Source organism: Larimichthys crocea, chromosome XIX (assembly GCF_000972845.2).
Source record: "Larimichthys crocea isolate SSNF chromosome XIX, L_crocea_2.0, whole genome shotgun sequence".
In the NCBI taxonomy this organism is placed as follows: Eukaryota; Metazoa; Chordata; class Actinopteri; family Sciaenidae; genus Larimichthys; species Larimichthys crocea.
In genome coordinates this window covers 4872922-4885702 of record NC_040029.1, presented here as the reverse complement: position 1 = coordinate 4885702, position 12781 = coordinate 4872922, and the positions used below count along the sequence as shown (strand labels likewise).

Here is a 12781-nt window from a genome sequence, read left to right as displayed (position 1 = left end):
CAGGAGGCACATAAATGGGAGCGGGAGGGGAGAGGGTGAAAGGCCTGAATCTGAATGCGTTTGTGGTTGGAAGATTTACTTCTCCTACATGAAATGTGGTCACTGTCATATCAAACAAAAGTTAAAGAGCTTCGATTTAGAGTTGCGATTAAGAGCTGCTGAACGTTTTTGGACGATTTGACAGGCAAAAATGCAAAAATAGATGATCTCTTTTTTACTCGACTGTCAACAAGCTTTAGTCTCAAAATATCTGAGGGTGCTTTAGAGAACCTGCTGTGTGTATCCATGTGTTTGCATGTGTACTGTAGGGACGAGCACAATGCAAATGCGAGCGTGCCTGTATCTCTAAGGATTTGTTGTGTTCACAGTCCCTCCAAACATTTGAAGCGTGCAATTGCTGACTCACTTCCCCCCTCTCTCAGTTTCTGTCCTCTCTCCTCCCTCTGCAGAACATCCTTCTATATTTGCTTCACTTCTAAAAAAAATATGCTTTTCTTATTTGGATATAAAGAGATCAAAGTTGCTTGACTTGTTTTTTTGGAATGAATCTGAAAGAGTGTTCTTTGCACCCGGTTTTCTAATCCTGCAGATCATCTACAAATGAATGTTATCCAGCCTCGGATATCAGTGATTTCATTTATCTGCAGCACTTGTTTCTGCAGCAGATGAAAGGAAACCAAGCATAAAGAGAAGCGAGTGGACAGGAGGGACTAGTGCGGGAGTCCACTCAGATGCACACAAGCCCGAAGCTCAGTAAACAGTGACATCTGCTGAAAATAGGGCTCAGAGTTGGATGCATGATTCGATTCAGGAATCTTTTTTTTTTTTTTCTAGTTATCAATATTACAATTTGTAGAGGTTTGCACTAGAATTAGCATTAATTAGATCACTTGTACGCGCTATGATCAAGATCAGTCGATTGTTTGAGATTTTCCTTTGGACTCACAAAAAATATATATTTCAAATACAATCTTTCATTCCATTTATGTGCTGGTCTTATCTACATTATTTTCTTTGCAGCGATTCATTTTCTTCAAGCTCGCACTGATCCCATTTCCCTGAAGGATTCTCTATAGGGTTTCATCTAATCTTGAAAAGTGTTTTTTTTTTCTTCCTTCCAGCAACTGTAAAATCCCCATTTGCTGCCACAAACTAACCGACTTGTTTTATTAACAGCCCTCTGGCTAAAGTTCATAAATGGAGGGAAACAAAAAGAGAGAAAACAAAAGTCAGAGGCTCAAACTTTTGGACAAACCGAAACGAAGTCATCAAGATCAGAGCCACGTGTATTTATCAGATTTAAATGTTAATAGAATATTTCCAGGCTCTTTTAATTAAAGGAACAACACATCTTCTAAGAGCACCGCACGATGACCGGGAAACCTTGTTGTGATTTGAGGGTGGAACTTTCGAAAACTTGATTTATTTTTTTTAAGTTCAGAATATCCACTGCAAAAGGCTGGTCAATAAGGCCGTCTTCTGTTTCGAGTTACAGCCGCCACACAAACTAAATAAGCAGCGCGTCTAGAGTCTTCTTTAAACCGGGAGACAGCATGCAGGGTCAGACAGAAATCAGGATTCAGCTCTTCTGCAGGTCCTGTGCACTAATTACCAATTGACTACAGCTGTGCCTGCAGCTGCCACAGCTGTATTGAATATGAACGGCACACACCGGCGCAGTGTGTGAAAGCCGACACATTGATAGTCAATGCCGCCTATTGATTTAAACGCAGTCAGCACCATATGCGGTGTACCATGAAACAAACACCGGTCAGCATTTACGTCGCTCCTCATATCTCGTCACTCGCTGCTCACGACCTGCAAATCCATCAGTGCCAAAGTTCCTTCGCTTGTCCTTGATGATGCGTTCAAGAAAAAATAAAGTTTGACATTTCAGAGGCACAGCAGTCGTGCTATAATCCAAGCTGAGTCACGGCTCAAGTGTCACTCGGAAAACCGCAGAGCCAGCGACGATGAGATAAGAATGATGAGCGGGGGCTAAAAGTGGGTCATGTCGGCAACATGTGGCTGAAACAAAAGACAGTTTATAGACCAGCTGCATGTTTGGCCTTCATTTCCTCTGATTTGTCAATATTTCCTTCTCCTTTGCATTTTCCTTTTTTTCCCCCTGGACTTTAGAATAGAGTCTGTTATTGCTTGCTATACAGAGATGCACACAGATGTATTGCATAGAGTCGGAAAACTGCCCCATTCTGAGTCCTTTAGTGTGAAGTGTTGTGATGACGAGGAGGTCTAATGGGGCAGTCATTTGCAAGAGATGCTGGCTGCAGACCTCCACTGTCAGGCACCTACCTCCACTGTCAGGCCCGGAAATGAACGGGATACATTTCAAAATAAAATCGTGAATTTGTTTCCTCACAAATGAATTAATTAGTAAACAATGACATAAAATCTTTCAATTCCCGGTCTATTGTATATATTGTTTTTATAGTAAACTTTTGTTTGGTCAGTGGTCATATATATATTTGTTCATCGATGATTAATCATTAATCAAAATCAGTTAGGATCAGGATCAGTCAGGATCTGATTATTATAGACACAGATTAAATGTTAAATATTGTATAAGAGGCATTAACTTAAAGCACTTTGTAGAAAGGCGCTTTATGAAGTTCAGTCCATTTCCTTGTATTAGTTTACGGGCTGATCTGCCACATCCAATATGGCGGACACGTTAACGTATCGCAGCAACGGACCAACCTGCTCAGTGAGGCATCTGAAAATTATTTTCATCTGAAAATGAAAATGACCCTCTCAAAATGTCCTCTCCACCTCCCCACCCCCCAAAAAATGTCATCACTTCCGGGCCTGACAGTGGAGGTCTGCAGCCAGGTGCCTCTCGTCATTTGTTGGGTTCAGTTAAGTGGGGTAAAAGCTGTTTTTAACCTGGATAGAGAGGGTCTTTCTGGTGCCATCGAAGAGGCGCTACCGGATCTATCATTTGGCAATCATGTGTTGAATGTTGAATCGATTGCATAACCATTCCATCACTGGTTTTAAAGATATGCTGAACTTTTGTGTTTGCTTTCTGTTTGTCTAGACTTTAAAGACTTCGATTTCCCCTCATTTTCCCCCACACACAGACTTAGAAAATCCAGCACTTAAAGAATGGCTACAGTGTTAAGTGCTGGCTTTAAAGTCCACTCAGTGGTCTGCTCCATTGAGATATAAGTCCTCCCAAGAAAGCAGTGTGAAGTAAGCCGTTTCACACCATTTAATCACAAATCCCTGTGCTTTCTTTCCTCCCCCACCCCCCATCTATCTCTCTGTCCCTGGCCTACAGACAGCTGAGCGGCTCTTCTGGATTTCGCTGACACTGCGCCTGGTCCCGCCTGGCCTCCTCTGAGCAGGATGGACACTCTGGAGTCAGAGCTAACCTGCCCAATCTGCCTGGAGCTTTTTGAAGACCCACTACTGCTCCCCTGTGCCCACAGCCTGTGCTTCGGCTGCGCACACCGCATCCTCATCTCTCACTGCGCCACCAACGAACCTGTTCAGAGCATCGGCGCCTTCCAGTGCCCCACCTGTAGATATGTCATTTCCCTGAGTCCAGAGAGAGGATTAGAAGGACTTAAGAGAAACGTGACCTTGCAGAACATTATCGATAGAGTTCAGCGAGCCTCATCTTCAGCTGGGCTCCCATTACCACTGCCATTGCCTGCACCCCACAGCGGGCCCAACTCTCCCGGCGAAGAAGGGAGCAACCGATTGGCGCTGGTCCCCGTCAGCGCCGCCATGTCAAGCCCAGGTACGCCTCCCGAACCGGTCCAGTGCCAGTTCTGCGAGCAGGACCCGCCGCAGGACGCCGTCAAGACATGCGTGACGTGCGAGGTGTCGTACTGCGAGGAGTGCCTCAGAGCGACTCACCCGAACAAGAAGCCGTTCACGGGCCACCGGCTCATCGAGCCAATGCCGGACTCCCATCTCAGAGGGCTCCAATGCCTGGAGCACGAGGAGGAGAAGGTGAACATGTACTGTGTCAGTGACGATCAGCTGATCTGCTCGCTGTGCAAACTGGTCGGAAGGCACAGAGACCACCAGGTGGCAGCGCTGAGCGACCGCTACGAAAAACTCAGGGTAAGCACAGAACTTTCCAGAACTGAGCTCTAATAAACCCGTGGCGCCTAACAACCGGTTCCCTCCATGATTTATCTAACCCATAATGAATGTGAAACTTGCATTGTATCCTGCTCTGCGGTGTGAAATTTCCTTTTATCCATACCCAGGTATCTAACTCAATTATCAAGTGAGATTGCCTCATCTCACGCGGACTTATTATCTCTGTTGAATAATTAAGCAATTAGCATAATCACTACACCATGCCACGTGTGCCAGGAGGGTATTTCAGAGGCAAGGCATGCAATCGGAGTGAATGCGTGGAGTGTCATTAGTGACGAGGCATGGTGTCTTCGATGAGGTTGCAGGTTAACAACCGCCAATTGCCTGCTGGGTGTAGGTGTGCTTAATTGAGCATGGCTATTGGAGTGTGCCGGTAATGGCCTTCGAGGCAAGCGAGCGTGTGTGTGTGTGTGTGTGTGTGTGCTAGAAAAGAGCTCTTGCATTTGGAAATGTTTCTCGTATGCCCACCAGATGCTGTTCTTCTTATAATCTTTTAATCTGCCCTCGAATGACACAGCATTTTTCTTTTTTATAGGGAGTTGTCAACTGTTTTCCAAGGCTGAAAACTTGTTCTCTACAAAGTTACAAAGCACTTAAATGTCATTCTTTAAAGCAGAAATGCCAACGCTTCTCTCGGATGTGAAGATTTTCTGCTTCTCCGTGTTTTAATTAAGCCTAAATGGAATTTCTTCTACTGTCAGGCAAACAAAACAAGCTACTTTCAGACATGGCAGTGAGCGTTTTATTTCTTGACACTACAATGACTGAAAAAAGGAGAGAATTCATTGAATTAAAATAATTGGCTCAGTCGTCCTTGATGACCAGCTGAGATGTGGGAATAACTAACACAGCCTCATCAATGGATCTAAGCGGACACATGCTATTAGTTGACATGGGGACCACTAATTAATGATATGTCTCTGGAGTAAGGCCATTTCATGCTTTTAAAAGTAATGACAAATCTATGAGGGAGCTGTTGCAAGTTTGCTTGGCACACACTCATATCTCTCTGTGCCAGTTATGTAACTCCTAACATGCAGCAGATGCAGTTTTATCGGGTCAAACTTCAGCATTTGGGTGAAAACAAAGTCAGAGGTTTTCCTCAGGTTCTGATACGGCGGTCCATTAACTCGTCCAATAAAAACAACGCTGCTTAGTCACACGTTGCGGATTTACTCGCAGAACAATGAGTGTGAAAACACATCCAGCTTTTCCAAAAGTGCCATTTACCTACCCAGGGAACGTTTCCAGCAATACCTTCCTGCACGCTCACTCCGAGTGTTTATTCAGCCTTTCGAAGCGTCTTTAAATGAACTGCCGCGGTGTGACTCCTATGAGAAACGGGTTTTGCCTCGAAACAAATGTTCAAGTGTGAAGTAGTTTTGTAATTTGTCCTCGGAGAGAATGACATAATGGAGGAAACCCAACCACAACAACCGATTCCACAAAAGACAATGGGCCGATTCTCTAATTACTAAAACATTAGATCTCAACAAGAACATAGAAGCTCTGTGATCAAATTCCCATTGAAGACTTTGCGTAACACGTCTATGAGCGGGACAAGGTAAATTTTTTTAACATCTACAACCTTCTAAAGAAGAGAAAAGTGCCAAACAATCAATGATTATAACAATTTTCAGTGTCTAATGCAGCATCCCCTCTGTTATTATAGATCCTGTGCTGGTTGCCACCCTTTATTTTTGAAGCCACTCTGGCTCCAATGGCGGTCTTTAGTCATCACAGCTGGTGTGTGCGTGCGTTTGTGTACCTTCACATCTTGCGTGTTTCAGCAAATTTCAGCAGGGAAGAATAATTAGCAAGGAAGCCACAGGTCAGTGCATCATCTAATTATCATGCTTCTCTTTCTCCCCCAACCCCTCTTCCTCCCTCTGAGAGAGAATGTAGCACATCACAGGTCAGTGCACCCAGCAGTTATCACACGGGCTAATTATCTGCTATAAACACAACCAAAAAAAACAAAAAAAAACAAAGCAAAAGCATATTTGTCCTTAGCTCCGACATGCTCAGAAGTTGCAAAATATCGCATTATGTAATGCCTCTTTAAAACAAGCTTCGGGTGACATAACGAGAGCCCCCTGACGTACTACACGCGCAATACACGTCCCTGAAGAATTAAAAGGTTGCACGAGAGGAAACACGTGTGAAGTACAGGTCCGTAAAAGCGTGCGAGTCAAGCTTCGTTTAGCTCGAATTTAAATGAAACGCCTGAGGCCTTCATGTACACACTCGTCCCCGGTGGCTCTTTTACAGTTGGAGCTGCTAAACACAGAACGCAGCGTGATTGAAATAAAGCAGTCGGGGTTAACAGCTTTTGTATGACGTTTATTAATCTGCGTCTAAAACAGCATTTAGATACGAGAGACAGCTGTTGCACTTTAATTGGACCACCATCTACACAGATAAAGCTAACTAGCTTTTTAGAGCTGGAATTAACACGGTTTATTTATGTTAATTTACATTTAAATACTAGTTTATTTCCCATAAACCAAGTAGTTCAAATGGAGAGGAAAGGAACTTTTTCAAAGAAACTTTTTTTGCATCCGTCCCTTGCTTTATGTGAGGAGCCAAATGCAAAGTGCTGTACCTGCGTATTTTAGGTGCCTAAGTAGGTTCTGCACCAGTTATTTTTGGGTGCATTACACCCCTTTTCTGTATCCCAGTTTGCTGACCAGCACTAACTAATTCTTCTTCACGGCCTCGGTTGTTGCTGCTTCTCTCTCTCTCTCTCTCTCTATCCGTTTTATGCCATCTTAAATCCAACGTCCAGCGGTTTTACATAGAGATGTCTATGGAGCCCAGAAACTGACATCTTCTAAGAAAAGCTTATCAGGCAAAGCCAAAAATAACAATGTATTAATAGATACAACTTTTATTTAAATATTTAAAATGCATTAAGCACTGATCCAGAGCATTCAGTTTTGTGTTTAAACCCAACCAGACTTTACCCACAGTGTTGGCAGGAAACAGTGACATGATGGTCACACATATGCTCTCTGTGGACATTAAGTTTGTAGGACTTGTTGGATAATTTCCATTATTTCTACAATACTATGCGCCATAAAATAAACGTATTGCATGTTTCCTCCTGACACAAGTCGCCGTATGTTGGGAGAGCAGATGGGAAAGCAGAAGCACGCACGACCTGCTCCATAACTTTTGTCCCTATGTCGCACCAAACACACGCACAACCGAGGCTCGCATGTCTGCCCGAGACACCTCTCGCCTACGCTTAATCCGAAGAGAGACTCAGACAGCCCCCCTCGTGTCTCACACACACACGGAAAACAAATGTGCCCTTCCTGCTAAAAGTTAGAGGGGATTTGACCACCTGTTAAGCCTCCAAAACACTCACGGCAGCCAGCTGCCGCATGGCGTGAGTTCGATTCAGACTACAGCAGTGAGCTGACCTCTATAGCGTCTGTGCAGGTAGAGCATTAAAGACTTTTTGTCGTCTTCTTCTTTGCAGTCAGAAATTACAGTACCATCATAATAAAGTGGATGTTTACATCTGTCGGGCCCTTTATCTCACCACTGACTCGCTTCTTCGACGTCAACAAGGCTTTAAATATAACTCAGCCCGAGGGTGAATACTGTTCCAGAGGAGAAAGCATGTCAGTTCACTTAACCTTTAAACCAGTAAACAGTTTTTCTTCTTCTTCTTCATGCTTTTAATCCGTGCGTGGAAGCGTTTCATGGGACACGTGAAGACATAGCGTGCAGAAAGCCCACGCACTTGCATGAGCAAACAAATCTTGACAGAAACGGCCATTTCATCTTCATCTATGACTACGTAACACAAGAGTTATCTATATCAGTTTAACGGTATATGGATGTAGGCGATGAACTGAAGTTTTGATCAGATTTCCTGTTTCCCTTTCATTTTGCAGCGTGACAAGTTGAGACTTTTTTGGTCATATTTCCCAGACCATTTCTTGCATATCATTTTTTTGCCCTGATCCGCTAGAATTGGAGATACCCCACCCCCACTTGGCAGAGAGGGGAAAAAAATATATATATCAGATGATTGGAATACTTTCCTTTTTTTACAGTGGCAGTGGTGGTGTGTCTGATAAGCGCCATGGAGGTTATTGTGGGAACACCCATCCTTTTTCAGAGATAAAATTACCGCCGTCACAGGAAATTGACTGAGAAGGCAGCTGGAAATAGCTTTTAAAGTCCTTGGCTCCGGGTCTGAGGAGAGAGAGAGAACCTTGAGGATAAAAGATAGGTACTGCTGTGTGTTTGTGTGTTTCAAATCAAGTTTGTCTTTACGTAATAATCAATTGGGTTTAATCAGCTGCCCTTTAGTGTTGAAACGACGCGCTTTAGGGTTGTCGAGTGTCAACGCGCGCGATAAAAGCGTGAACACACAAAGCCTCGCATCTGATTCACAGTCTTGCAGATAAGCACAATATTTACCTTTACGTCCTCCAGCTGTCTCATTCATCTTCTAAACTGCAAATAACCCGTGCTTACTCCCTTAATATAGTCCGTGCTATTATGCTGACAGTGTTCACCTTTAAATTTCAACCTTGACTTTGACAAACTTAGCTTAAAGCGAATCCTTGAAAGAGCAATATCAGCTGAAAATCTTGTTTGCCTGACCTCCTGCAGTGATGTGGAAGTGTACTTCGGGGCGTGTTGGTACACGAGTTACTGGTATTAAGTCACTTTAAATTAAGTTTGAAGTTGTGTTTTGGCCAATAGTCAAAGATCTTAACTCTGTTTTTTAGCTCTTATTTGGTCTCCACCAACTCCTTAGCTGCTACATGCTTCTCTTTTATCATCAAATCATCATTTATTTTGCTATTACGTCCGCCGTTTGGTGCCGGGCCTGTATTATCAGTGAATTTTTAAAACTTTGTTTGCTAAAAACAACTGCCTGGATACAGCGTTGCAAGTTGAAAACTAAATCAATAAGCCGAAAGGCGATATGAAAATGTGATAGTTCTTGTGTTGACACTATGAACCACACCTCTCACATATGCATCATGTAATCCATTGCCAACATCCAAGTACTGACGACGGCTACTTTACTTGTTGTAGCAGAATATAAAGGCCTGACTGGAAAATACAGCCTTTTTCTGCCCTAGTTTGAATAACACAACAGGTGTACCATTGACATACATATAGAAAAACTCATGACTCTGCGTGTTTCCTGAAGCCAAAATATCATGGGTACGCTCCCAGTATCCAGGTCCCACCTATATATCTGATGTAACTAGATCATAAACTAGGTTCAGCTGTTAATTATGATGCAAGTATGTCCACCTTTAAAACATAACTAATTAAAATCGATCAGGAAAATTTCCCAGATATTTGTGTTTCGGAGGACATCAATCACCGGTCAAGTCATGAAACTTTTCCTTCCTTCCTTCCTTTCTTTTTCAGTTTCACTCCATCTGTAATAGACTCCTAAGACCTAATGTTCTTTTCAACTGAAGTAAATAAAAGCCATTATTCGAGGGTATACAATGCATCGGCAGCACTCACTCACGTCTTCTGTACTGAATGTTCCACGTCCTGTTTCATTTCTGTCTTGCTGATCAACCGTTTTTATTCTCTCTGTACTTATCTCACTGTCTGTCTTCATCTGTGTGACTAAGTTTTCTCTAATCTCCCCCTCTCTCTCACACACACACACATATATATGAGCAACAAGGAAAAGAATCAAGTTAAATTCTGGCACTTCGCTGAGGATTCCCGACAACACAATCCCGCTCAGTGTCACAGCAAATCTTGAAAAAGATGTAGCTCGTCCTCAAGTTTTCACTTTCACAAGTCGCCTACCTGTTTCCAGCAACGACTGAGTGTGTGTGCGTGTGTGTGTGATCCCCTTTGCATACAGTCTTAGCTTATCAACACTGCTTCAGACAGATTTAGCCTCACTCGTACCCTACATCCATAGCCGCTCTTGCACACACGAACCTGTACGCGCACTAATAACAATCAGGGTTTACACATTTGAATAAAACTACTCGAAATCGTCAGGGAAATTCAAACCAAAGCCATACGGTCTAGAATATCTCCCTTGCAACAGGGAGGCATTGGGGCCGATGAAACAGATGCAGAGTTTACCTCGGTGTCAAAGGGTGGATTCTTGTTGGGTGAGAGGATCTGAGTTTGGTGCAGCAGAACAAGCTTCCCACTGATTAAAAGCAGATGGTATGGAAGGAACCACCTTTCCTTTGACATAAAAAAAACCTCACAAGACCACACTTTATGTATTTTTAGAAGTGTATTTACATTTCAAGCGATTTCCCTCGCTACAGTTGAGTCATAGGATAATTCTTTCTGCTGTGTGGATTAGAGACTAACCCCATTATTATCATTAGGATTTGTTTTGGGGTTTTTTTTAAAGGTGAAGAATCAAAGTCTACCTCATTTATACAAAATATATTTTAATGTGAATGTTTTATTAAAGGTTTGGAGTATTCCAATCTTCTTAACACCAGCTAAATATCTTGTGTTTGGTGACATCCGGTGGTCTTTTCATGTTACTGCTATGAGGTACAAGTGTACTCCGGGGGGTGTGTCGGTGCACTGTGACATCACTGTTGGTTGGCAACGGCAGCCTTTACTTTCAAGTACCAAACACCTATTAATAATTAACATGAATCCTCACACAAATCAACTGTTATAATACGGCACATAATACTGTTAACACTTTAATTCTCACGACATGATAAACCCTTTTTTATTTCCTGACAGTGCCCTCCGGCCAATTTACTGATCAAACAGTTTGATATTCTGTTGTATGTGAATCCTGGGAACATAAACTGCATTCAATTATTTTAAAAATATGGAAAACCCTAATCTAGAAGGTAACTAAACATTTTCCTAAATCTAAGTACCCATGCAGCTCAAGTTGATCTGAATCTATTGGCTTACTGTATATCTAAAAACCCATCAAATCAACATGGCTTAGCCTCGTTGGTTCAGATTTACTTTGCACAGACGCATTTTATTTTTTGGAAGGGGGGGGTGGGGGTTGAAAATCCATCTCGGACTGGCAGCAGAAAAGGAGAATAGACAGACTCGGAGACATATACTGCAGATAAGCAAGCCGGATGATTGACAGGTGATCAACCTGATGGGCAGGCGGGCAACTCAGCTCCAAGAGATTAATACTAGTTGGCCAACATGGACGCTGTAGATTCAGGGTTGACCTCTTCAGGTCCAGTTCAACACGCACATGAGTTAAGTGGCTCTGCACACACAGATGCACACAGAGATGCTCTATGTTGTTCCCTTGTGTACATGCCACAGTGTATTTCATGTGCAAGTTTGCTTGCGCATATGTATGTGGACATAATTATGGTTTTATCTCTGCATTTAAGCAAGCGTGCGGGATTCTCTGCTCCGTACGCCGACCCGCACGTGACACAGCTGCTGACTTTCTGTTGTGATTCCCGTCCTCCTCGTCATCCTTCAGGAGTTTATTTTTATCTCGGCGGATGATGACAGCTGGGACGGCAGGGTCATATTCATCTTCTTCTTTAGAGACCTTTATGCTTGCTTTTGCTTTTGTGTGTCACCGCCGTATTAAGGCCATCCATTAAGCCCCCTACAGCGCACACACACACACAAAAACACACAAATCCCACCGTCTCTATCTGTGTTTGCTGTTGTTTATTCAGTATTCCCTCTGGGTTTTTCTTTTTTAATCCTCAACGCAGCATCAGAAACATGGCTTCGTTTACACTGAGGCTAGAAAGTGGTTTAGAGAATTGTAATGTGGCACATTCAGCAAAGTGGGTTCTCGTAATCTGAAATTTGTGGTTTCTTGCAACCATTTTCCAAGACATGCAGAAATTCTCAGCGATTCACAAAGTCTGAGCTCGGATTCATCTGGAAAACACTTTTTTGAGAGGGACAGTGGAGACGTGGCATCAGGGCGGCTTAAGCACGCTCGGTTTGGCAATATTATGACAGTCTCAGTAGTAGTGGAGACAGATTGTGCCCAGGCGGATAAGAAAAATAAAGAGTGGGAGGAGGGAGAATTAAAAAAAAAAAGTGTGGAGGAGGAGCGTTAAAGGACAGGGGCTGACGTGCAGTCACCTGTTTGCCGGTTCATCAGCCGAGAGCGCTGCTGTGTGCCCTCACAGGGAAAGCTTTTGATGCCTAATTTGCCGCTTGGCCGAGTTTGCGCATGGCTTGGTGCTCAGTGGAGTGGCTGTCCCAGTCACATCCTCTTCTAGAGTAGGATCCCTCTGTCGGAGGCTCAGACCAGGCAGGATGAGGAGGCAGTACAGGGACGAGGGGTATCACCCGCGATCTGAGGTACTTGGGGAGACTTGGAGACGAGCTGGAAAAGAAGAAGACTCTTCGTGCAACTCTTGGGGATGTTTGCAGGAGGAGGGTTTGAGGGAAAACATTGCTGTTCTTATCTCGGTGCTGAAGAGTCAAACATGTTTGCTCATTCTCCAGAATGTTGCTGCTTTCCACTTGTTTTACAACTTTATTTGGTTTTGGGGTTGTATTGCATTGCATGAGGTTGTCTTACAACTTCTTCAACCTAAGGGAGAAAATCATTTTTTTACTTTTGATTCACGCCTCTGTCCTTCACATCTGTCTCTTTGCATTTATGAATTACTGTTTCATTTCTCACTCTCTCTCTCTC

At 43.3% G+C, this 12781-nt stretch overlaps 1 protein-coding gene across 2 annotated transcripts in view; it reads left to right on the top strand.

Annotated features, from left to right (window-relative positions):
• Positions 1-12781, top strand: part of LOC109136685 (E3 ubiquitin-protein ligase Midline-1) — a 55109-nt gene that overhangs the window by 26747 nt on the left and 15581 nt on the right. For both annotated transcript variants that reach the window (XM_019259923.2, XM_019259918.2), the window contains one exon: positions 3302-4095. In XM_019259923.2, coding sequence (XP_019115468.1) covers positions 3370-4095 — 726 coding nt within the window. In that variant the 5' untranslated portion in view covers positions 3302-3369. The remainder of the gene's footprint in view (positions 1-3301; positions 4096-12781) is intronic.